At 38.1% G+C, this 24,448-nt stretch overlaps 2 protein-coding genes across 2 annotated transcripts; one reads left to right on the top strand and one right to left on the bottom strand.

Moving 5' to 3' along the window:
* Window positions 1-48: 48 nt before the first annotated feature.
* On the top strand, window positions 49-5,030 carry C1GALT1C1 (C1GALT1 specific chaperone 1). Its single transcript, XM_032620863.1, has 2 exons — window positions 49-225; window positions 2,305-5,030. The coding sequence occupies exon 2, from the start codon at window positions 2,310-2,312 to the stop codon at window positions 3,264-3,266; it is 957 nt and encodes a 318-aa protein (XP_032476754.1). The 5' UTR covers window positions 49-225; window positions 2,305-2,309; the 3' UTR covers window positions 3,267-5,030.
* Window positions 5,031-14,587: 9,557 nt separating this feature from the next.
* MCTS1 (MCTS1 re-initiation and release factor) lies at window positions 14,588-23,257 on the bottom strand. The gene is made up of 6 exons (XM_032620910.1): window positions 22,909-23,257; window positions 21,563-21,715; window positions 20,932-21,029; window positions 17,798-17,931; window positions 15,558-15,625; window positions 14,588-14,797 (listed from the first exon to the last, which is right to left on the bottom strand). Exons 1-6 carry the CDS (start codon window positions 22,917-22,919, stop codon window positions 14,716-14,718), a joined length of 546 nt encoding a protein of 181 aa, XP_032476801.1. The 5' UTR covers window positions 22,920-23,257; the 3' UTR covers window positions 14,588-14,715.
* Between the last annotated feature and the right edge of the window lie 1,191 nt (window positions 23,258-24,448).

Below are 24,448 nucleotides of genomic sequence, written 5' to 3'. Positions count from 1 at the left end.
GCGGGCGGGCGGCTCCGCCTGGCCTAGGGCTCCTTTGCCCCGCCCCGCTGCCCGCGCCCTTGTGGCGTCTACTTCCGGGCCCTCAACGCCTTTAGCGAAACCAACGAGAAGAAACCGCCTGCATGTAGAGCAGCCCGACCAGGAACGTAACCGAGTAGCGCGCGAACGTGAGAGGAAAGCCGTGCGCGGCTGCGCTTTACCGCCCCTGAGCCGCTCTAGACGCGGGTGAGTGCTGGGGCATCGGCCCGCACCTGGAGCTGCTCGCGGAGCAGCCCCCGGAGCGGCCTGACCCCGCCCCTCTCCGGGGAAGGCTTGGGCCCTGGCCCACTTCCAGCGTACTCCACGCGGTGTGTCCGGGCAGGTGCAGTGTGAGGAACAGTGAGGGGGCTAGTTAGAGCGTCGGCTTCCTAGAGGCGCTCCCTCGGCCCCTCCTTGGGGTGTTGAGATGACCATGTTCTCTCCCTCACTTTTGTTCTCCATTTCATCCTCCTCCCTTTTCCATACTCCACCCCAACCGCCTTCATCTAAAAGAATTCATCTCAAAAACCACTCCGGTCGTTTCTGCCTCGCTTGTGCTCGTGTGCGGTTTTAAGTTTACCTTGCCTCTGCACCATATATCCTATCATGTGCATCTCTAGATGCTACTCCTTAGAAAAATTTGTGCAAATGATTCATAAGTAGTATCCCCATCAGGAAGAATTCTGACATACATATACCATTGTCAATCTAAGAGACACTAGTGAATTATTATATAATGGCCAGACATATTGAAAATTGTGTAATATGAAATGCCAAAATCCTATATAAAAATTCATTTTGGAGTGCATCTGACAATTCTAAAACAAGCAGAGCTTGTTTCCTGTGAATTTTCTTTTCCTTATTAGAGCTGTGTTTGTTCACCAAGTTCTGTGAGTGACACAGGAAAGCTGTCCTGCCTCTTTCCCACCCGACTTCCCACCCCTCCTTAGGAATTACATCTGTCAAGTTGTTCCACACGTTGTCCTTCTAAGGTAATGGAGGTCAAAGTCCATTTCCTCTAGAAGAAAACCAAGGGATGGTTTCCTTGTAGCAGTACGGTGATGCTGGATGCAAAATATCAATTATGGTTAAGAGATCCTACATGTTTTTCCATTTGTAGGAAAACATGGTTATTCAGTAACTTTTTATTAAATTCTCAATAATATGGGTGGAAGCACTGTTGAGATCTTTATTCTGTAATAGAAAAACCATTAAACTGATGCCAGGATATCTGATTTCTAGTTCAGTTCTATTGCTGACTGTGACTTTGGGTCAGTTACCTAACCTCTGTGGACCCTCTGTTTCCCTATCTGTAAAATGAGAAAAGTGACATTAGATAGCTTCTAAGGCCACTTTCAACTTTAAGAAACAAAGGAAAAATCTAAGTAGCTCAGTAGAACATTCCTTGTGGAGATAGAAGGGAGATTGGGAAAATCTCAACAGTTGTATTTAATGTTGGGTTTTCTTTTAATTTCTAATTGAAATAAAAGTGTAGACTTTTCCCTTTTTACTTCCCCAAAGAATAAGGAAATGCCTTTGGAGGAAATAAAAATGTTCATTAATAGTCCCCAGATATGCCTATATTGACTCAGTTCTCATCCAAATAATTTAGCTATTTTCATTATGGGCTTTTATTATTATACATCAGTTAGTTGAGATACTGTATTGGAAACCATTTAGTCTTAGGAACAAAAGGGTAAATATTAACATATATGGTATCAATTCCAAGATGTACTCAAAACACCTAAGGACAGCAGCCATCAGTTAAATAAAGCACTAGGTTGAGAACAGAGACCAGCACAGATACCACTGGTGATTTACCAATTGTAGGTGGTTTTATCTCTTCAATTTAAGGTTTTGTTGTAAAAGTCCATTTATATCCGCAGAGGTATTTAAATAATATAATGCAAACTTGTGAAATGAAACTCCTTTAAAGAGAATGATGGACAGACAACCTCTGTAATATCAGTTTCTGGGGTTAGTGCTTTGGTTTAGTACTTGGTTAATTAAATCCCTATAGATGAAGTGCAAAAATAGCCTCCCAGAAAATTCTGTGGCAGCAAGGTGTTGCTGCAGAGTTCCACTTTGTACTGAACAGTAATCAGGTATCATTGGAAGCAAAAAATTCTTAAGACTCTCTTGTGCTACTTGCACTGACTCGATTTCAAGCTTGGGAGCCTTTTTTTTTAACATTAAGAGCAAAATGTAAGTATAGGGGGAATATCAAATCAAATCACTAGACTCCTTTTCTATTAAGTATCCTAAGGATCTTTTTCTTCTTTATAGGAAAAATGCTTTCTGAAAGCAGTTCATTTTTGAAGGGTGTAATGCTTGGAAGCATTTTCTGTGCCTTGATCACTATGCTAGGACACATTAGGATTGGTCATGGAAATAGAATGCACCACCATGAGCATCATCACCTACAAGCTCCTAATAAAGAAGATATCTTGAAAATTTCAGAGGATGAACGCATGGAGCTCAGTAAGAGCTTTCGAGTATACTGTATCATCCTTGTCAAACCCAAAGATGTGAGTCTCTGGGCTGCAGTGAAGGAGACTTGGACCAAACACTGTGACAAAGCAGAGTTCTTCAGTTCTGAAAATGTTAAAGTGTTTGAGTCAATTAACATGGAAACAAATGACATGTGGTTAATGATGAGAAAAGCTTACAAATACGCCTTTGATAAATATAGAGACCAATACAACTGGTTCTTCCTTGCACGCCCCACTACGTTTGCTATTATTGAAAACTTAAAGTACTTTTTGTTAAAAAAGGATCCATCACAACCTTTCTATCTAGGCCACACTATAAAATCTGGAGACCTCGAGTATGTGAGTATGGAAGGAGGAATTGTCTTAAGTGTAGAATCAATGAAAAGACTTAACAGCCTTCTCAGCATTCCTGAAAAGTGTCCTGAACAGGGAGGGATGATTTGGAAGATATCTGAAGATAAGCAGCTAGCAGTCTGCCTGAAATACGCTGGAGTATTTGCAGAAAATGCAGAAGATGCTGAAGGAAAAGATGTATTTAACACCAAGTCTGTTGGGCTTTTTATTAAAGAGGCAATGACTAATCACCCCAACCAGGTAGTAGAAGGATGTTGTTCAGATATGGCTGTTACTTTTAATGGACTGACGCCTAATCAGATGCATGTAATGATGTACGGGGTATACCGTCTTAGGGCATTTGGGCATATTTTCAATGATGCATTGGTTTTCCTACCTCCAAATGGTTCTGATAATGACTGAGAAGAAACAAGAGCATGTATATGATCACCGTGTAGGACATGTGGTGTTATTTGTAGTAACAACTGCATATCCAACACAGAAGTATGTTTCTTTTTTTTTCGTTTTCAGTTTGGTGGCACTGGTTTATTCACACATTGAAGTTTAGTAATACATTTTAAAATAGGGTGGGATTTTTTTCCTTAAAACACACATGAGAATTTCAACTGTGTTGGAAAGAAATGTTTTAATAATAATAATTTTACAAATAAAGAATATATTTATAAATAATATATTTATGTGATAAATTCTAAATTATGAACATTAAAAATCTGTGTGGCACATGTTTTTGCTGATTGGTTAAAAAATTTAACATGTCTTTTTAGCTTTCTAAGATATGCAAATGAAATCTCTAGTTGTGAATTTGTGATTAAAGTAAAACTTTTAGCTATGTGTTTCTGTTACTTCTAACGTTGGTTTATGTTCTAAGCCTTCGCAAGTGCCAGTGGATTTGCTTTCTCAAAATACACAACCAAGCAATAAAGGGAATGTTCCCAAACACTGTTAAAGTGAAAGTTGAAATCTATCCCTGAGAGAAAAAGTGAAAATTAATTATAAAGGTTAATAATTTTCCTGGGAGCTAATTTAGTGGCCTCCCTCAGCATACACAATTTCAGTGTAACCCTCTGTACTTCTCTATGCAGATATTGAAGTTGGAGTGGTGACTCTAAAGAATGTAATGTCATTTAACTGTATTGTTTCCCAGTTAATCAAGCCCTCAGCTGTGGCTTGGATAAAAATATATCAGTTGAGATTTATTTACTCCTGCAGAGCAAACGAGTTCTGTGGAAGTCTTCTTTGAAGAACTCCTTTCGGAAGTCTGGCAGTTTCACTTACTTGAATTGAGTCTGTCCTGGCTTTTGTTTACCTGTTCAAATTTTTAGATTTTTCCCATGTTCATGATTGCACCATATCCAACAGTTTTTGGTGTGGAGGCCTTAACCTCACCATTCACCTTGGATTACTCTGCCATTTGCCTGATTTCGGTGGCTACCCAAACGCTTTATGGATGGTGGATACAACAGCTTCTGTGTTTATAAATGTGTGAAACACTTGGAGCTGACTTGTCCTAAAATCGGGCCTGCACATGCCATATTAAGTCAGATCCATAAGCCCCCATAGGGTGTGAAACCATGACATTTTAGAGGTTAATTTTTCTTGTAACTGGCTTCATGATGTTAATGGTCTCCTACAGCTTTTGCAAGCCAGAAAGAATTTCCTCAAGAGGACTTTGGGCTTCAAATTATTGATCATCAGAGTAGTGTGTAAAACCCTTTGTTTGAATTTATAGATTTTCCTCACTGGGGCTCTTGATTAAAATGAAAGTTTATTAATTTTGAAAAATAATAAAACCCTTTTATCAAGCACCCAAATATGTGGTCTCAGATGTAATTACTACAAACCAAATCATATTCAGTGTGAGTGCAATGATAAACAGTATCTCACTGAGTGTGACACCCAGTTTAAAAGTGTCACATTGCCCCCAACACCAGTATCATAAAACTTTTTCTACTATATTTATCGCCTTCAATTACATTAGTGTATCAAGGTATAGTTGTAATAAATATATCAGAAAATGCATTCCATTGTTTGATTTCCTAGTGGGTACTAAAGTAACAATTGCTTTTTAAACCAAATTGATGCTCTTGATTGTATTTTTTTTTTTTTTTTTTTTTTTTGCGGTACACGGGCCTCTCACTGTTGTGGCCTCTCCCGCTGCAGAGCACAGGCTCCGGACGCGCAGGCTCAGCGGCCATGGCTCACCGGCCCAGCCGTTCCGCGGCATGTGGGATCTTCCCGGACCGGGGCACGAACCCGTGTCCCCTGCATCGGCAGGCGGACTCTCAACCACTGCGCCACCAGGGAAGCCCTTGATTGTATTTTTATACATGAGTATTCCTTTATAAAATGTTAGTTGTCTTAAATAATATGCTGTCTCCTTGAACTTATTTGTACCTAGTCTTGTAGATAAATTTGGAATCAGTAACACAGAAAATTGTGCTACAGAAGTCATGGTTACAGATTTGATCATCATGCATTCAACAGCCAAAAACTATAACCCTAACTCCACTCTGTTATTGGGAAGAGAGTCGGGAAGAGTGGAGGTCTAATGGGAATTGATCATGATTGTGAATATATTTTACATATGGCTGGGTAATGCCTACTATATTGGACAACACAGGTCTAACCAGTTCTGGAAGTGTGAGGCCCACTGGCTGAGATGTGAATGAGAGAAAACTTCAAGTTTCTTCTAAAAGTTATGTTTATCTTTCTGGTTTTCTTGAATGCAGTGGAAACTGCAACCTGACTTTCAGCAGGCCCCAGGCCATCTCCTTGCACAAGTTCAATCGCTAGACCTTCTTTCTCAAAACATTGGATTTGGAGCAAAATATAGATTAGACCCCTTGGCTTTTTTTTTAATGTAGCTAAAATACTGCTTGTGTATCAAATCTGATTTATAATGCCCAGATTCGGGGAACACCTGTATTAGAAAAGTTACTGAAAGCACAGAGTTTAGTAATGGTGTACCACTAATTTTCCACTCAGTTAAAGTATTGTGTTCCTTTTAGTACTAGCTGACTTGGATTGATGCATTCAATGCATGTCTGAGTGTTTATGTGAAGAGCCTGTTTGTAAAAGTTTAACTTTCTTTTGGCATTCAAAGAAATTCAGGGAAGGTTTTGCCAACCTTCCCACCAAGGAGTCCCCCAAAGTCTAATGAAAAAATAATCACTCAATTCCAGTATCATCAAAGATAAAATACTATAAAGTATTCAAAGGGTAATGGGGGAAATGACTTATTTAGAAAGTATGAAATGATGGTGTATGTCTGGGGTCTCTAGCATAATAGAAAGAAAAGTCCACTTTTATTAGTGTGGAATCTATATACTATACTACTCCTTGTATATATTGAGTATCTATGAGCTTAACACTAGACCTGGTATTTTGTGGAAAGCAAAAAGAGCCCAAACACATGATTCATACAGGGAGTCAAATAATCATTTCATGTAAGCTTTGCATGAGCAATAAAACAAGCCATTGTTTACTATTAGAATATGGTGGTCCTCTTTGCCTTAAAAGTCCTCAATTTGATAAGTGCTATTTCTCTTAACCCACATAATTCCCATTTCTTTGATAGTTTTCACTGATTCCATGCAAGAATGGCCACATTGGTTTTGCCATTGCTTTGGCAATTTAGTGAAAGCCCTGGCAGGAAGAGCAGGGCCTAAAAATAAGACTCAGATGTTCTATGAATGGATGGATGGATGGGAGTGAGGACGGATGCCATGAATTATGGGACAGGCTTGTGTTTGGAAAAAAGTAAGAAATGCTTCTAATGAGTGACTGATAAGAGACATCCACAAAGGTACTCAAAGTGCTGAATAAATGGGGATGTTCTAACAGTCAAAACACCAACCCCATACCATCTGAGGGGAAAAGGGGAAAAGTGGTCCTAACTTGATGAAGACTTTATTTTTTAATTAATTTTTACTGGAGTATAGTTGATTACAATGTTGTGTTTCAGGTGTACAGCAAAGCGAATCACTTATACATATACATATATCCACTCTTTTTTAGATTCTTTTCCCATATAGGCCATTACAGAGTATTGAGTAGAGTTTCCTGTGCTATACAGTAAATCTTTATTAGTTATCTATTTTATATATAGTAGTGTGTATATGTCCATCCCAATCTCCCAACTTATCCCTCCCCCCAATGGAAGACTTTAAATACTGGCACTGAGAATCTTCTTTTCCATATTTGCCACTCTAAGGTATTCACCTCCAGAAGGAAGCTTCAGGGAATACTGCCTGTTCTCCATCCCAATGCCATCCAACAGAAATATAATGGGAGCCGCATGTGTAGTTTAAAATTTTCTAGTAGCCACATTAAAAAAGACAGAGGTGAAATTACTTTTAGTATTATATTTTACTTAACCCAATATATCCAAAATATTGTCATTTCAACATGTAATCAACAGAAAAAATGAGATAGTTTACATTCTTTTTTTAATTAAGTCTTCAAAATCCAGTGTGTATTTTACAGTAACAGCACAGATCTAACCAATTCCAGAAGTGTGAGACAACACCCCACCCCGTGGCTATCATGTGAATGGGAGAAAACTTGAAGTTTCTTCTAAAAGGCCTGTTTATTTTTCTGGTTGTCTTGAAGGCTACGGAAATTGCAACCTGACTTTTAGCAGGCCCCAGGCCATCTCTTTGCATGAGTTCCATCACTGGATCTTCCTTCTCAAAATTAAGTCATTGGATCCTCCTTCTCAAAATTAACTCATTAGATCTGGAGTAAAATATTGATTAGACCCCTCAGCCTTTTTCCTTAGATTATAATTGAACCAAATTGCTCCTGTCAATTTTAATATTCACTAATCCTTTTCCCAACCTATCTTTTGGATGTATTGATAGTCACAAAGCAGCTGCTAGTTCTGCCTTTGCACTTACACTCTACCCTCATCTCCCCCACTTAACCAACCCTCCCCCTTGTATCCTTTTCTTTAAAAATCCAGGAAAGGCTTCTAAATGGTATAACCTTTACATGGTCACAAATCACCTAGCCTGAAGGTGACAGAAAAAGTTCCGACCTCAGGACTAAGTTCAATTTCAAAAGATTCTCCCAGAATATCCTGCTAATGAAGAGGGAAACAGAACATTCCTCAGAAGCACACTGCAAGCAACCCAGTCTTACTGCATTCTAATCCTACCCATATTTTCCCACTGTGGAATAGAGGCTTGGCTAACTTACACTTCTCTCCAATAGCCCATAAACAAAGATGGTGATGCAACTGTGGGCCAAGATTAACATTTTATGAAACGTGAGGGGAGATTTTCTGCAAAATAGGCGTTGCGGGAGGGAGGTAGGGAGGTTTAAGCAAATTCTGAGTGTAAATTCTTTATACGTGAAGTATGAATGGAAGGTAGAAAAAGTCTCTTCTAGCATGTAATCTCTTTGTCAAAGAATATTTCTCTTGACTGTTTTAACACTTTATCACTCAAGTATTTTTACAAGTTCTGAATTGATTCCAAGTGTTTTATGTATTTTTTCATATTTACATACCATCTTGCCTGAAGTTCTTGCTTTTTTTTTTACATCTTTATTGGAGTATAATTGCTTTACAATGATGTTAGTTTCTGCTTTATAACAAAGTGAATCAGTTATACATATACATATGTTCCCATATCTCTTCCATCTTGCGTCTCCCTCCCTCCCACCCTCCCTATCCCACCGCTCTAGGTGGTCACAAAGCACCGAGCTGATCTCCCTGTGCTACGCGGCTGCTTCCCACTAGCTATTTTACGTTTGGTAGTGTATATATGTCCATGCCACTCTCTCACTTTGTCACAGCTTACCTTTCCCCCTCCCCATATCCTCAAGTCCATGCTCTAGTAGGTCTGTGTCTTTATTCGTGTCTTACCCCTAGGTTCTTCATGACATTTTTTTTTTTAGTTCTTGCTATTTTATTCAACCATGGTTAAATTTTAGAAAAATTCCAGCTTGTTCTAAAAACTGTTTACTTGCATATCAGTGATACTTAGATTTATTATCAATAAGTTAAAAGCTTAATTTTGAAATTTTGGTGCATTTTCAGGTGGCCTCTCATCTTCCTGAAGATTGATACTTATTTGCTAAAGGCCTTACAGATGTTGAGATACTTAGCTTTTAATGCATTTGTATAAGCACATTTATAGATTTCAGAAAAATTGTCTAGAATTATCCTACTTTTAATGGTGAGAAAAGGATGCTGTGTTTAAATTTTATTTTAATATTAAAATATTAGATTTTTTAAAATAAAAAATATATGATAATGTAAATATAAAAAAAAAACAGGCTTTGCAATCAGGGACACTTAGGTTCAAATCCCAACTCTGCCATTTATTAGCAGTGTATCTTCAGGAAAGTTATATAACCCTTCTGGAGCCTTAGCTTCCTCACTTATCAAATGAGAATTAAAATCTACCTCATGGAATAGTCATAAAGATTAAGCAAGATATATAAGTAGAGCTTGTGCGTATAGGAATGTTATTTACTTCCCTTTCCCTCTGACCCATTTGAACAAGTTTAACTAGCACTTTACACAGTTAAATATGTATCAATCCTTTTATTAAGTATCTTTCTGGTAAAATATTAAAATATTGATGTGAATAACAGCTGGTATTGAATATTCAAAGTCACAAGGGAACTCCTTAATTAATAGTTCTAAGATAACATCTGTACATTGAATCTGTGCCATGCAATAAAACAGTTCTTCCTCAAGCAGCTTTTTAATAAAGTAAATATTTTTTAAGGAGAAATTTGGAAGTTGCTTTTAAGAACATTAACTTAGAACATATTCCCCCTTCACAGTAAATTAGACATTATTGGAGCCGAAATTGCCCAAATCAGTATGGTTTCTATCTCCTCACACTTTAATCAAGATGCTTCTATTTATATTGACAAAAACCACTGCTTAAGTGACACTCTTGCATCCCCAGTAAATGCATCTGGGCATTCGGTACTTGAGAGAGAATTGGATTTGACAACACCCAGAAGCTCACGAGGCCATGTGCCTTCTCTCAGACCTCTGCATTTGAGAGCAAGAAAGCAGAATTACTTTGTGGACTCCTTTCAAAACATTTTACAAAATATAAAATTTTTATCTTGTAAAGCACAAAATAAGTGCAGTGTAAGTTTCCAAGTTTTTACTATATTTTAACCCCTACTTTTTAAAAAACAATAAAGCATTGCCAGTGAAAAATATCTTCCAGTCATGTGCATTTTTGAAAGCGATTTAGGAGATAGAGATTAATTTGATGGGTTAGAGACTGCTGTTATCCCACCAAATGAAGCTGTTTCTACTCTATATTCAGATACAATTCAGGTCGAACTTTTTGCGGGATCTTAGTTCTCCGACCAGGGATCGAACCCGTGCCCCCTGCAATGGAAGCACGGAATCCTAACCACTGGACCACCAGGGAATTCCCAGGTTGAACTTTCTTAAATCCAAAATGCTTACACAAGCAAACTTTAGAAAGATCTCAGTCTCACAAAAGCATTCTTTTTCCTAATCCTGGATAAGTTAGCTCTCTAAGAAAGCTGTCCAGAGCCTACAGGGCAAAAAGGACTCTCCTCCCATCCTCCTCACCCTGCCCAATTTAATCCAGATGTTTAAGTGAACAGTGAATTTTGGCTTTAAAAAATGAATTCTGAATGGGGCAGCATTAGAACTGATGAGAACAGTGTCCAGACTAACAAGTACAAACCAAATCTTTCAGATCATGAAAAACTAAAAATTTGTTAAAACATTGGTATGAAGGGACTTCCCTGGTGGCGCAGTGGTTAAGAATCCGCCTGCCAATGCTGGGGACACAGGTTCAATTCCTTGTCCGGGAAGATCTCACATGCCACGGAGCAGCTAAGCCCGTGCGCCACAACTACTGAGCCTGCGCTCTAGAGCCCGTGCTCCGCAAGAGAAGCCACCGCAATGAGAAGCCCACGCACTGCAATGAAGAGTAGCCCCTGCTCTCCGCAACTAGAGAAAGCCCGCGCACAGCAACGAAGACCCAACGCAGCCAAAATAAATAAATAAATTTAAAAATAAATTAGGGAACCTAGATAAACAAAGTTAAATATTTACCACATTTTGTTTGGGCATACATTCATTTCATATTCCCATTAATATATAATTGCTACATTATTAATATTCTCATGAACAAAAGAGTGAAATATTTACTATAATGAAATACGTCTATAAATTTAGTCATTTGCCATTCTTGTATCTTCTGAAGTACTATGCTTAGAAATATTGTATCCTCGGTAGTGGATTTGTACGTGCAGGGGGAACTCGGCTGGATATAATCATTATTTGACAAATGCCATATGACTTTATGTTTGGGGACTATCAAATCCCTCAAATTAGAAATGTTCATAGCTGTCCTTTGGATAAATCCAGCTGCTTGTTTTGGGTCCAGAACATTAAAAAAAGGAAAAATGCAGCTGCCAACAGAACACCACCAAACCGCTATAATAGTCTGCTAGAAGAGGGTTTATCAGGCCTTTATATTGCCACACAATGGGACAACAATCTGAGTTGGAATGCTGAATTGTTGCAACTCCAAGACATCTGGATTTTTTTTAACCTCACATTGGATATAATCTAGGAATATTTTTATATCTGGTTCATGTATAATTTGCAAATTTTGATGACTGAAATTGGAAATGTATTAGTAACTTCCTACTGGCTTTATAAGTTGCTATTGGGCTGTCACCATTACCCAGATTTTTTTAAATGTAAATTTACTCACTAGACTGGAAGCTCCTTAAGGGCAAGGGCCACTTGTCTATTATTCATCTTTGTGCCACATGCCTAGAACCTAGTGGATATTCAATAAATGTCCATTGAGTTGAACTGACCTCGGCTGAGGAAAAGTGTGTCAGATGCACAAAAATGACTAGGTTGTAGGTTGGCTTGACACAAAATGTGTCAAGCTTGACACCCTAACTAAAAATGAACTGAAGACACATTGCCTGTGAGAAAAACAGGCTCTCCCTGTATTCCTACTCTCAGGAATATGGGAAAACTAAGTTGCCTGTAAGCATAATGCATAAAGAGGCTGATAGTTAAACCTCTTTGAATTGGCTTCCTTGCATGACCTAATGTTTAGAAACAGACTGGGCTCCAACCTATGGAGTGACACCCCGGATTAACTCTATAACCTGAGGCTTCAGACCCAGGGGGAGCAGGAAATATACATATTTACTCCATATTACCAAGGCAACAAAGTCAATGTACCTGAACATAGTAGGAAAACAAGCACAGATGATGTTGAATATTTTAAAAGTGTTCCCCACACCCACCATAACAGTGGTTAGAAACATGGATAAATTATTTCTGAAACCACACAATTAAAACTTCTCTAATATATGTGTGTGCTTTGTTTTTCATTGCTAACACTCCATAGGCAATCTTGGTCAATTAACATTATCTTAGTACCAAAAATAAGGTTCAAAGTTTGGTTTTGACATAAATGACTTATTTTCTTTTTAAGCATATAAGGAGCTATAGACCTCGAATAGGCTGCCTCTCCCCCAAATGGGGAAACATCTGAATTTGAAACTAGTAATCAGCATAAAATAAGACTATCTGTTGAAGAAACCTACCCTGAAAGATCATTTATAATTGTGCTACTGATGAGATTATTTACACTTTTACCCACCAGGAATAAATAATAAAATATAAAAATATAGTAAGCTGTAGAATATAACTGTCATAACAAAGAAAAATATTCTACATAGAACTAAAAAAGGATATAGGAAGAAAAGTATCAGGGCACCTCTACAGGCTAGGAAAGAAAGGTTTTGGCAGACATGAGCATTCTAATTAATGATGAAGCAGGAAAAATTCTCCAAGCCTTACCCTGGCCCAGATGAAATACTCCCCCAAATTATCAACCTTCCTTTACTCTTATCCATCTTCACCAAGAAACTTCCTGTTTACTAATTGTTTACCCTAAGCAGACTTACCACTATAAATTAATACATTTACATTCTAACGTGGGAATCTCCAAGTCTTATAGGTTTTGTTACTGGAAAATAGTTTCTCAATCTGAGTCAGACCCTGGATCTATACCCTTCACCCATGTTATATCTTGGGAGGCCCAGCTCCAACAGCCAGCCAAATGGTGTCTCTCTTTTTACTATCCACCCTCACCTTTCTCACCAACTTCTAACCGTAACACAGGTCACCATAATCTTGTAAATGTCTGTATCTATCTGAAAAATAAAATCACATGTCATATATTTGTAAACAACCAAATGAAGATGGCTGAAACACAGTATTGGGTTGGCCAAAAAGTTTGTTCGGGTTTTTCTGAACAAACTTTTTTCCAAACAAACTTTTTGGCCAACCCACTATAACAGCAATGTTATTAGGAAGAAAGACCTGTTATCACTGTATAAATTCATAACTGCTGTTTAATTCTCAAAACAGCTTACTGTTCTCACTGAAGTAGGTCCATGGTCTTCATATGCCACTTATGATAGGAGATACGCATTCTTTGGGGAATACAGTGGGGACTCAAATCTGGAAGTTCTGGGCATCTGTGTAGTATGATTCAAGAGAGGTCATTAAATAAATTGAACTGGAATCTGATCAAGCCGATCTGTTTACAGGCTATACAGGGAGTACAAAAACAAGTTAAATTACTTTACAGTGATACAATCAACAAAATCCAGAATGTGGGAAGAAACGCTATATGACAAAACAACTAGATTTCTTACATAATTAATTTAAAGGGAAAACGGAGGGGGAACTTAGAGATTAAAACAGACAAATAACAACCAAATGCAATATATGAACCTTGTCGGATACCAATTTCAAGCAAACCAATGGTTAAAAAAATAAAAAGAGAAACAATTGGGTCCATCTGTCACATAATTGAACACAGTTCAGATATTTGACCTTATTAAGAAATAGCTGAGACTTCCCTGGTGGTCCAGTGGTTAAGAATCTGCCTTCCAATGCAGAACATGGGTTCGATCCCTGGTCGGGAACTAAGATACCACATGCCGCAGAGCAACTAAGCCCGCATGCCGCAACTACTGAGCATGCAAGCCACAACTAGAGAGAAGCCCACGTGCCACAACAAAGATCCCGTGTGCCACAACTAAGACCCAATGCAGCCAAAAATAAAAAATGAATATATATATTTTTTAAAAGAAATAGCTAAAATTTTTAGGTGTGATAATGATATTATGGGTTTTTAAAAAAAATACATATTTCAAAGACATATTAAAGAAACCGGATGAAATGATATATCTGAGATTTGCTTCAAAATAATCAGAGAGTGGGGTGGGAAGGAGTGAGAGAGAGATGAAATAATATTGGCCACGAATTGAAGCTGGGTGATGGATACAGAAAAGGTCCATTATACTATTCTACCCATACTTTTCTATACGCTCAAAATTTTCCATAATGAAAAGTTTAAAAACAGCAACAGCAAACAAAAAACACATACAAAAGAGAAGGGGAACTTCTAGGTGCCCTGGGGTAATGGGATAAAAATCCCAGTCTAGCTTCCAGCCCCATTAAGTAGTCAGATTCTCTGGGGGGGTCAGCCATATACTAGCAAGTTCATTTACCAAATCTTGCCCTTCATCTTACATCATTAGCCTGAGAAAGGACATTAAGTTGTCTGAGTTTGGTTACTTACCAGACACCTTTTAATGTCCAAGTTTGTAACCCAAATTTAACTTGAGTTTAAGAAAAATTAAAATAATTTTTGAAGCTAACAGAATTTTAGCATCTGTTGAATTTATTCAGCATAACCACAGAGGTATTGTCTTCATGTTGTCACACATAGACACAAACACAGATACAACACAATATCCATTTTTAGCCCAAGTGCATTCCTTCTGAGGCTCATTTATATGTCTTCATATGCCACAGCCCATCATTTAAATAATGGATATTTTCAATGCCAATTCCTTTGTTGACTTTCTCACTGCAGAAGGAATAAAGCACATAAACATATTGTTAAGTATTTTTATAGGCTTACTCATGGTAAATATAGTTCAGGGTGCATTGCTATCTTGAAATTATTGAGCCACATGTAGGGAATTTATTTATATTACACTAACATTATCATCTACATTAAACTACATTACTCTGCTGCAGTTCATGTCTTAAAGCGATTCTAGTGATCTAACTAGTGGGTCCACAGAAACAGTAATGATGTCACCAAACCAGGAGAACATCAAAGTGTTATAATTAACCCTGAAACAAAATTAATAGGAATATTTTGGTCATGAGTTCCAACGTTTTTAAGTATATTGACTATATTTTGGTAATGTATCTTTAATGTTTCCTTAATATTTTATACCACCATGTTAAAATATAAGATAAATACTGTGTGGTACTAAATTATGTCACCGTTTTTAAAAACTAGCAGTAAAATATCTTTCCCCACACCTAATCTAAATCATACTGAATAAAAAAAATTCCTAAAGTACCACACACATACATATAATACAGCTGTGTTGGCACACAGGTTCTTTTCAGAATGCTAAAGGAAGAATGCAATCCCAGAGACAAAATAGGTTTCAATGGCTTCCTAAGTGTTAGGAAAAATCAGAAATGAGGCTTCTGTGCTTAAATATTTATAAGATGTGGTATGAATGAGAGCAAATTCACCTGTAATTCTGATTCTTCCTGCATAGGTTACCTATATCTTAAAAGCTAAGGAGGCCTAACAGGAGACTTACATATCTTCTGCAGACATCTTCATGACTCCAACACACAGAGCATGCTGTTTTCCTTCTGCCATGATTGCCTGAAAACACACAGCTAAGAAAACTATTTATCTATCAAAATGCCTTGGAGAGGGGGTGTCACATTACTACTTAAGCCACTGTGAACCCAACTTGCACCTTCACCTAGTCCATTAACTCCTTGAGGGCAGGGACCTAGCAAAATTTATGGGCAGATTGCAAATACTCAATACATGCTAAATGAATGAATCTAATAATCATTCTCTGCTTTTAAGTCAAATGTTAATAATACCAGAACCCAATGCCAACAAAAGAAGAAAAAGAAGTCATGCAAAAAAGGAGATAAAATTTCTTGCATATAAATATTAAAAATGGAAATAAATATCAATTGTTCTAGTGCTTTAATCACTAAATGGTGGTTTTATATAAAGGACACATTAAAACAATAATTATATCCCCAATCAATCTTTAAGAGTCCAATGTAAGTTGCAATCTATCCAGAACAACCAGAATGTTCTTGGTTATCATTTGAAGTGTCTAGAATGTTAAACACTGCAGTACATATTTTAAAAAGTAAAGGTTCAAGGGTACACAGCCCCTCTCTGTACTAGTTTTGCAACTTTCCCAAAGTCTATAATTATTTCAAAATAAAAATTATTTTAAAAGTAAAGGCTAAGTACTAGGAAAATTTTCCATTTAGGGGAAACCCCAGAACTATAAACTTTAAAAACAGAAAAATCATAAACATAAAAGGGTAACCTGTCCTCACAGAATACTTTTATCCCTTGGTTTTCAAGTCATTCATTCATTCAATGTTCCACAAATATTTGATCACCTATTATGTGACCAGTATCTATATCAACACAAGCTGTTCCTAAGATATAAATATATTGATACAACTTATACTACCCCTTAGATATAACTGCCACAAGAGAGAACACCCTCCTTTTGAGCACAGGATACACTCTTAAACCCACTCTAATGGCCTTTCCGCTCCAGTGATTTCCCCATTCCCACCAAGTATGGTTCCTTTTCTCAACCTGAGGCAAATGACCACTTTATCTATGACAAAGGAGAAGATGTCCTCCTGTCCAGACTAGGTGATAAAAAACTAATCTGGAATATAGCTGAAACAGCACTGTAGAAGTGGAAATAATGCAGAATTATTCAGCTCCATCATGTGTTGAATAGATTCTTAAGGACTATCTGGGACTTTATCGTTTCTCTTTGAGAAAACATGTTCTGAGGCCCAAACAACCAACTTAAAAATGAACTTTAGGGGGCTTCCCTGGTGGCGCAGTGGTTGAGAGTCCGCCTGCCGATGCAGGGCACACGGGTTCATGCCCCGGTCCGGGAGGATCCCACATGCCGCGGAGCGGCTGGGCCCGTGAGCCATGGCCGCTGAGCCTGTGCATCCAGAGCCTGTGCTCCTCAACGAGAGAGGCCACAACAGTGAGAGGCCCGCGTACCGCAAAAAAAAAAAGAAAAAAAATGAACTTTAGAATAAAAGTTCATTGGAACTTTTAAAATAAAACCACTGGGATTGCCAATGGTTCCCACTACTCACTTCTAACATTCCACCTGGTGCTTAAGTTCTTTTCCCTTTTGAGTGCTTTTACTCCAGGGTATCTGGGGTAATTCAAACATAAAAGTAGCAAGATGATGTCCAAATAAGTGATCCAATCATATCATATACAACCTCTCTATTAATAATTAAGAGTTTTATACTGTGTCCTGAGTCTGATAACACTGGTCTCTAACTGAGCTGAAATGCAGCTGGGACTCTTTTGTTACTTGTTCTCATTTAATCTCTAAGATGGGACAGAATTTAGTCTCAAGAAATAATGTGGGCTTCCCTGGTGGCGCAGGGGTTGAGAGTCCGCCTGCCGATGCAGGGGACGCGGGTTCGTGCCCCGGTCCGGGAAGATCCCACGTGCCGCGGAGTGGCTGGGCCCGTGAGCCATGGCTGCTGAGCCTGCGCGTCTGGAGCCTGTGCTCCGTAACAGGAGAGGCCACAACAGTGAGAGGCCCGCGTACCGCCAAAAAAAAAAAAAAAAAAAAAAAAGAAATAATGTTGCTTCCCACATCTTCAAATGTAGCCAGAAAGGCATGAGATAACAGTAAGAGTAACCTCCAAAAAAGTACATCTAATGTTCTCCGGGATGACAGATCTTTCAGCAATAACAAGAATACAATGAACACATTTTTCAACAGTTACAGCCTGGGAAGGATACAACAATCTTATCTACTGCAGCAGGGTAAAGTTTAGCTCCAGGAGAAGTTAAGCCTGGACACATGATATTTGCTCCACTGAGAACAAATTTGATGGCTCCTTTATCAACCTGCTGGTGTGGCAGGATAAAAGGATCTAGAAGAAAAGAAATGCATTACATAAATTAGTAAGACTAATGACTCAACAGAAAAAGGCAAAGGACATGAACAAATATTTCCCCAAATTACAGTATTCTGTGACACATGCAAAATAAAACTGAAACACCCTCCTTCACTTATCAAATTGGTATATATTTTTAAGAAAAGTATTTCCCAGTGCTAGCAAGAGTGTAGGAAAACTGACATTCCCATATACTGCTAGAAGACTTATAAATGGGTACAAGTTTTCTTTAGGACTACTTGGCAACATGTATCAACAGCCTCGAAAAGGTTCAAACTCTGACTCAGTAATTCTACTTCTAGGACTTTATCCTAAGAAAAAAATGAGAGATGTACAATATATTTAGATAGAAAGGTATTCATTATAGCACTAATATTTATATTAGAAATAAACTGGAATCAACCTAAATGTCCAGCAATAAAGTAAGAGATAAATGACTTAAAGTATGTCTATAATACCTATATAATAGGACGATGTTTTTGGAGAATACCCTGGGAAATATTCAAAATATATGATAAGTGAAAAAAGCAGAATAAAAACTGCCAGAAATGGGGCTTCCCTGGTGGCGCAGTGGTTGAAGAGTCCACCTGCCGATGCAGGGGACACGGGTTCGTGCCCCAGTCCGGGAGGATCCCACGCGCCGCGGAGCGGCTGGGCCCGTGAGCCATGGCCGCTGAGCCTGCGCGTCCGGAGCCTGTTGCTCCGCAACCGGAGAGGCCCCAACAGTGAGAGGCCCGCTTACCGAAAAAAAAAAAAAAAAAAAACTGCCAGAAAGACCAGTGGTTGCTAGGGGTTGGAAGAGACGGGGAGGTGGGAAGGATGAATAGGTAGAGCACAGGGAATTTTTAGGGCAGTGAAACTATTCTGTAAGATACTGTAACAGTGCATACATGACATATGCAGTCGACAAAAACCACAGAACGTACAACACAAAGAATGAACCCTAACGTAAACTATGGACTTTCGTTAATTATAATAATGTATCAATATTGGTTCATCGATTGAAGCACGGCAATGCAGGATATTAATAAGAAAAGAAGGATGGGAAGGAAGTATATGGGAACTCTCTGTACTTTGTTCATTTTTTCTGTAAATCTAAAACTGCTCTAAAAAAGAAAGTCTATTAATTAAAAAACAAAAACTATATAACAGAGAGCCCAATTTAAAAAGGAAAAAAATATGCATTTACACATAACACACAGACACACACACAATACAGGAAATAATGGGATGGAAGTACACTGACATACTAACCATGCTTACCTCTAGGTCATGGGAATACAAGTGATTTTACTTCCGTATTTTACAAATCTCTAGAATGAACACATACTCCTTCTGTAATCTTAAAAAATTTATTTGTGTGTATGTGTGTCTATGAATAATTCATAACCTAAAAACTAAAGGATCCCCGAAGGATTTAAAACAATATCTATGGGGAAAACTTTTTAGGCCTCTCAGGGCTCTCTAGGAATAATAACAATAATTGGTAAAATGTATTCATTTTAATGTCTTACCACTAGCTCTCCCACTAGTCAGAGAACAAATAAGTCTTTTTCCTACCAAGACTAGAAATTAATTTAAACACAGCTCCAAATTAAACATCTTACTGAAAAAAAGGAAGCTGAATGAATGAATGTGTTTACTACTCAGAAGCCATAATTTGTTTTCTAGATCTCCATCCTCATTAATATCTGTCCTTTAATAATAATGATAATGATGATCCTGATCATGGGGATGATGACAAGTAGTAGTAGTGGATGGACATTTACTGAACAATTACTACATCATAATAATGGCTATTATATACTGAGCACTTACTATGTTCCAGGCATTGTGTTAGGTGCATTACACGTGTGTTACTATCTTATTTAATCCTCACAACCCTGGGAGATGTAACATAAAATTGCTTCCACTTTTAAAGATAAGGAAACAAAGCTTAAGTGACTTGACAAAAGTGACATGCACTGGGAATTGAGCCCAGACCTGCCTAACTCCAAGTTCACACTTTTAACCACCATATCATCCTGCTTCTTGCACAAGAATAACTTTAAGATGTTCTAAAAGGTTGGTTCCCAGCAAAATATTATTAAACAGGAACATCTTTTTCTTCCAACTTATTGTGAAAATGCTTAACATATAGAAAAACTGGAAGAATAGTTCAATGAGCACCTGGATACCATCCACTTAGTTTCAACAATCGTTCATTAGCACTTTGCTATATTTGCTTTATCTCTTTCTATTTATACACACATATTTTTTTCCTCTACCATTTGACACTTCAGACACAATACTTCACCATAAATAAGCACACATGCCAGACACATACCGGCTTGAAAAGCAGAAATTTTACTTTGCAGTTGAAAAACTCTTGTACACTGGGATAGCATCTTCCTTTGGGTTTTCTTTTGTAATGTAATCAATCTAACAACATGCAAATGTGGGTACATAATAAACATTATTTTGTTTCTTAACACCTGACCTTGGCACTCAACTAACAATAACTGGGACTCCATGCTTTCCCTTATACAGACTTACCTCTATGAGGCAAACCTGGATACAAATGTAAAAGAAAATGCTCACAGCACTTATTACAGTTTGTGAATATATATTTGTGTAATTATCTAATTGTTGTCTATTCTCCCAACTAGACTGTTAGCTTCCTAGGGACAGGGACCATATCTATCTTTGCTTCCTATCACATTCTCAGTACCTAGCTCAGTGCCTGGCACAGAGTAAGTTTAAAAAATAGTTTTTGAATTAAGTAATGAATGAATGAATGCTCTTTCTTGGGCTTTCTGGAATGCATAATGAGAGAAGTTGCATTTTTCAGATTTACCACAAGATGGGGAGGGGGGAAATCTTTTTAGTTTTATATTCCATATAGCCTAGTACTAATAAGTTAACTACCAGAAGTCACTTTCAACTCCTTTTGTGTCTTTCCATATGCCCAAATACATATTTTCTAACAAGACTTACATTTGTGAAGTAATCTTAGGGTTGGATAAAAAGGCCCTTCTCTTTGTCTAAAAAATAGTAACTCTCCATTTACTGTAAGGATCTCTATATGTTCATGGCTGTAAGACAAACGTCACAAAGTACCAAGTTAGATATTTTCTTTCAAAAATGAATATGCCAAACATCCTTTAAATAATGTATAATATGAAGCATGCATATACAGAGATACAGTAAGCTTTTAAAAAAAATTTCAATAAAGATCCAGGGCAAAAAAAAACATTTTTTTTAACTCATACCAGTCCAGTAGAGAAAAAGGAAAAATATGACCTGCTACAATTTTATTTCACATTTTATTATTTTAATTTCCTTTTCAGATAATTAATAAAACAAATCTCTAAAGCACAAACTGAAATAAATCAAACTCTGAATAAAAACATTTAATTAACTCTTTAATAAAACAATCAGTACACAAAGCCACATTTTCACAAACATAGAAAAACACTTGAAAATACAAATATTGATAAGTTTTAGAGTTACTCATTTAGAGTAGATAAATAGTTAATGTGAAGATAATTACATTTATTATGAGTGCAATCTAATCATTCAATATTCAGCTTCTCTGAACTTTACATAGAAAAAAATAAAGACTTACCATCGCACTATTTTGACAGGATCTTTTTTAGGCATGATTTGATTAAGCCATGGTTCAATACCTGGAAATTGTTCTAACAATTGGTTCTTAATACCCTTTATAACTGAGGTTTTCAACTGGATGCAGTTGGACACATTTTCTTTTTCATCAAATCTGCCAAATGATTTTTGCAAGGAAAAAAAAAGGCATTTCCAAGAAGACATATCAGAATAACTAAAGGTATTGTTTTAATTAGTCATCTATTTCCAAGCAAATATTTAGACGTCTAAAATAATTATGAAATAAATTGTTTTTTTAAATACCATTTCCCTTTTATTGTGTCCAGCACAAAACCAAAGTCTTAATACAATATTAAAATAAACTGTCATAAAGTCACAATTAGCTGGGCGGGGGGAGGGCGAGGGGAGAAGGATATGAGGCATATTTCACATTATAATCTGTAATTAGCTACACAAATGCCTCTCCTGGAAAATCTTACTCAACTCTACCCAGGAAGAAACAGATTCCCACCTATAACAGAACCTGTGTAAAAAAACAAAAGCAAAACAAAACAAAATGAAAATACCCTCAAGCGTTGATATACAAAAGACCAACCCAAATATAACAGTGAAAATCGGCCCCTCCTAGGCTATGTAATCTGCTGAGATTCTTTTTTAAGTGATGATGACGACGGTATTTAACATCTCTATTTATTTTTGCTCGAAATGTCATGCACAAAACCCACCTCCCTTTGCCCATGATCCCCCTTTGCTTTTTGCGTCTACCAAATCTGGAAGGCAAACCCACTAGGTAGGTTCCAAAGAATTTTTGTCTTCCTCACACTGAATAGCCTATGGGGCAGTCACGCTATTTTCAAGACGAGGTTCATCTGGCAGCTAGGCAATACGTATCACAGTCCGCTAGCTTCCTGTCACCCAGACTCCTTCACTCCCATGACCCAGGAAATCAAGCCTTCCCTTATTCAGTTCATAACTAGTAACCACAAGGCAGTGAGTGCAGGGCTCTCCTCTCTGCTAAAGAGGATATGTCCCCAAATCACAGTGCAAGGATGTGATTGGTAGAACCCTAGGAACGGAGATAGGACTAGGAAAGGGGGCAAAAGAGAAAGAGAGGTAAGGAGAAAGAAAATGAGGGTGGGAGGACCCAAACCCAACTGAGGATTAGGGACGAAAAGCTTAAAGAAGTGTTGCTAGTTGCCAGTTGAGAGAATAGTACTATAGAAAACCTTAGGGAGTAAGGATGGCAGGGGCGGGGGAGAGAGAAAGAGAATCTGCTCTCGCCCTCTTCCCCACCCCCACCCCCACCCCCTTTGTGAGCAGCCAACGGAGGCCACAGCATGTCCTTACTTCTTGAACATGATCCAAGGTGAAGGGGGCGACGATAGGGAAGGGCCCGGAATGGGGAAAAAATTGAATTAGCAAGGGTCCGGCAGATCCCCTTACACGAGGAAGGCCGGAACTGACAGTCGGAGCTGTTGTCGTTATCCGGAAAGGGAGACAGCCAGCCGCACTTTACGGTTCTCAGAGAAATTTGACTACTTCCGCTCCTTAAAATCGTCGGCTCTTTTGCCGGCCCTTTTTGGTTTACCGATCCCTATCCAGAGCGGGTAGCTGAAAAGGCGGGACTTGTGAAGGAAGAAGAGATAGAGCAATCATTGTAAGAGCAGGAAGAGAAGATGGAGGGGGCGGGGCAATCAATCAAGGCAGTATTTAAGGCCGTTGCGTCACTACGGGTTCCTCAAAGGGTCAAAATTCTTCCGTGTTTCGTTGCTGCCTACGGTTATTTCTTAGTGGGAATGGTTTTTGTTCCCTGAGACAACCGAATGGATTGGTGCTTACCGACCAGCTTGAAGCCAAGCAAGCCTCTTGACATCATGTTTATGTACTCGTGGGCTTGCCAAATTTAGCAAATAAAAATATAGGACGCCCTGTACAGGACATTTGGATTTCAGAAAAACAATGAATACTTTTTTTAGTATAACTATACCTCATCCAATATTTGGGACATACTTATACTAAAAAAAGAAAAAAAGTACGTGCTATCTGAATTGAATTGGGCGTCCTGTATTTTAATCTGGCAACCATATTCACTGGCCACAGTGAGGTGCCCCCAAAGAATTATTCACTACGCTGCTGTCCCCTGCCTCACCCCCATGGCTGTAAGTTGAGCTATTATAAATATAAAGAGGTACCTTCCCTGAGTGATAGAATGGCCTGTAGCCGATCGATACTAGACTAATCCGACTGAAGAGGTAACAGCTAAAGAAACACGTTTTACTTACGTGATTTTAAAAAAGAGCAAATCAAGGGTTTTGATCAGCAAAGAAAGCATAGAAAAATGCAAAACCTAAACAGGCACTACCCAGGTGGTGAGATGGGTGTGCACTGATCTGTAAAACAAATACACCAGTCTCTCCAGGGAGCAAATACTCTATACTGGGGAGATGGGCCTTGGCAATGACAGCAAATGGTATTATGTGTTTGAATTGTACTGCTAACTCACCTTGCCTTGATTCTATGGTAGCAACAATCTTCTGATTATAATTTAGCTTCCCACGAAGATCTGCCCGGAAAGGACTTGCTATTTTCAAATCATATCTGCGTGAACAATTGTCTTTATAAATTAATAAATTGGCATTATGGTTTATACATCAATCTCTTGAGAACGTCCTTAGCGTGAATCCGCATTCCCAGCATCAGTCAACTCTGTGACATTTAAATATCGTTTATGAACATACAAAACTGAAGCCCAGACCCCAAGCTGTGGTTAGTGCTACACTGTTAGGCTTCTTACAAAACAGGAGAACTTTCCTCTACTGGCAACTCACATCGCCCTGGAAGCCTGCCATGTAACAGTAAATATATTATAACAACTATAAACAGTTAT

This window comes from Phocoena sinus, chromosome X, assembly GCF_008692025.1.
Source record: "Phocoena sinus isolate mPhoSin1 chromosome X, mPhoSin1.pri, whole genome shotgun sequence".
Lineage (NCBI taxonomy): Eukaryota > Metazoa > Chordata > Mammalia > Artiodactyla > Phocoenidae > Phocoena > Phocoena sinus.
This window is presented reverse-complemented; position numbering and strand designations above follow the sequence as displayed.

Excerpts from the sequence above, each read along its gene's own strand:
- C1GALT1C1 (XM_032620863.1), top strand. The coding sequence starts at position 2,310 with ATGCTTTCTGAAAGCAGTTCATTTTTGAAGGGTGTAATGCTTGGAAGC.
- MCTS1 (XM_032620910.1), bottom strand. Across the intron at positions 15,626-17,797 it reads CTGCAGTAGATAAGATTGTT|GCAATCATGGCAGAAGGAAA; the intron begins GTATCCTTCCCA and ends GTGTGTTTTCAG. Across the intron at positions 14,798-15,557 it reads AAGATGTCTGCAGAAGATAT|TGAGAAAGTCAACAAAGGAA; the intron begins GTAAGTCTCCTG and ends TTCCTTCTGCAG.